Source organism: Mesitornis unicolor, unplaced genomic scaffold, assembly GCF_000695765.1.
Source record: "Mesitornis unicolor isolate BGI_N332 unplaced genomic scaffold, ASM69576v1 scaffold37306, whole genome shotgun sequence".
NCBI lineage: Eukaryota > Metazoa > Chordata > Aves > Mesitornithiformes > Mesitornithidae > Mesitornis > Mesitornis unicolor.
Genome location: NW_010192327.1, coordinates 2,252 through 3,969, shown reverse-complemented (window position 1 = coordinate 3,969; position 1,718 = coordinate 2,252). Strand labels below are relative to the sequence as shown.

General features: G+C 60.7%; 1 protein-coding gene across 1 annotated transcript in view; it reads right to left on the bottom strand.

Annotated features, from left to right (window-relative positions):
- Nucleotides 1–1,718, bottom strand: part of LOC104542672 (cytochrome P450 4F22-like) — a gene marked incomplete at both ends in the record, with an annotated part of 4,590 nt that overhangs the window by 628 nt on the left and 2,244 nt on the right. The window contains one exon of the mRNA XM_010187054.1: nucleotides 66–132. Within this exon, the coding sequence (XP_010185356.1) occupies nucleotides 66–132 (67 nt within the window). The remainder of the gene's footprint in view (nucleotides 1–65; nucleotides 133–1,718) is intronic.

Sequence of the window (1,718 nt, the reverse complement as noted above, 5' to 3'; positions counted from 1 at the left end):
GGGGACACGGCGTTGGCGAGGGGACGTCTGGGTGTCACCACCCCCCTCTGGTGGCCCGTCCTCACCCTCAAACATGAAGGTGTTGGCCTCGGCCGAGATGTCCTCGTCCGAAAGGGCATTGCCGTCCTCATCCTGCAGGGGTGAGCGGGGCTGACAAGGGCGGCCCCGTGGCCACTAGTCTGTGGCCAACTGTCCCCATGGCCACCATGATCCTCTTGGCCACCACCATCCCCCTATGGCCACCACCATTCCCTTGGGCCTCCACCAAGCCACTGTGGCCCCCAACCTATGACCAACCATCCCCATGGCCCCCATCCTCCTCCTACAGCCACCACCCTATGGCCAACAGTCCCTATGGCCACCACCATCTCCTTGGGCCACCACCATCCCCCTATGGCCACCATCATCCCCTTGGGCCACCATCATCCTCCTATGGCCACCACCATCCCCTTGGGCCACCACCATCCTCCTACGGCCACCACCCAATGACCAACTTTCCCTATGGCCACCACCCTACAGCCAACATTTCCCATGGCCACCACCATCCTCCTATAACCACCACCCCATGGCCAACTTTCCCTATGGCCACCACCACCCCCTTGGCCACCACAATGCCCCTACGGCCACCACCCTATGGCCAACCTTTCCCATGGCCACCATGAACCCCATGATCACCACCATCCCCTTGGCCACCATCATCTCCCTATGGTCGCCACCCTACAGACAACGTTTCCCATGGCCACCACCATCCTCCTACGGCCACCACCCCATGGCCAACTGTCTCTATGGCCACCTCCATCCCCTTGGGCCACCACCATGCCCCTATGGCCACCACCCTATGGCAAACATTCCCCATGGCAACCACCATCCTGTTGGCCACCACCATCCCACTACGGCCACCACTCTATGGCCAACCTTCCCCACGGCCACCACCAAGCCTCTATGGCCACCACCCTATGGCCAATCTTCCCCATGGCCACCACGATCCCCATGGCCACCACCATCCTCCTATGGCCACCACCATACAGCAAACCTTCCCCTTGGCCACCACCACGCTGCTATGGCCACCACCCTATGGGCAACTGTCCCTATGGTCACCAACATTCCCTGGGCCACCACCATCCCCTTGAGCCACCAACAAGCCACTATGGCCCCCAACCTATGACCAACTGTCCCCATGGCCACCACCATCCCCTTGGGCCACCACCATCGCCCTATTGCCACTATCCCACTACAGCCACCATCGTATAGCCAACCTTCACCATGGCCACCACCATCCTGTTGGCTACCACCCTATGGCCAACATTCCCATGGCCAAAACCATCCCCTTGGGCCACCACCATGCCTCTATGATCACCACCCTTTGGCCAACATTCCCATGGCCACCATCATCCTCCTATGGCCACCACCCCATGGCCAACTTTCCCTATGGCCATGACCTTCCCCATGGCCACCACCATTGCCCTATGGCCACCACTCTATGATCAACCATCCCTTTGGCCACCACCATCCCCCTATGGTCAAACTTCCCCATGGCCACCACCATCCTGTTGCCCACCACCATCGCCCTATGGCCACCACCCTATGACCAACTGGCCCCATGGCCACCACCATCCCCTTGGGCCACCACCATCGCCCTATTGCCACTATCCCACTACAGCCACCATCGTATAGCCAACCTTCACCATGGCCACCACCATCCTGTTGGCTACCACCCC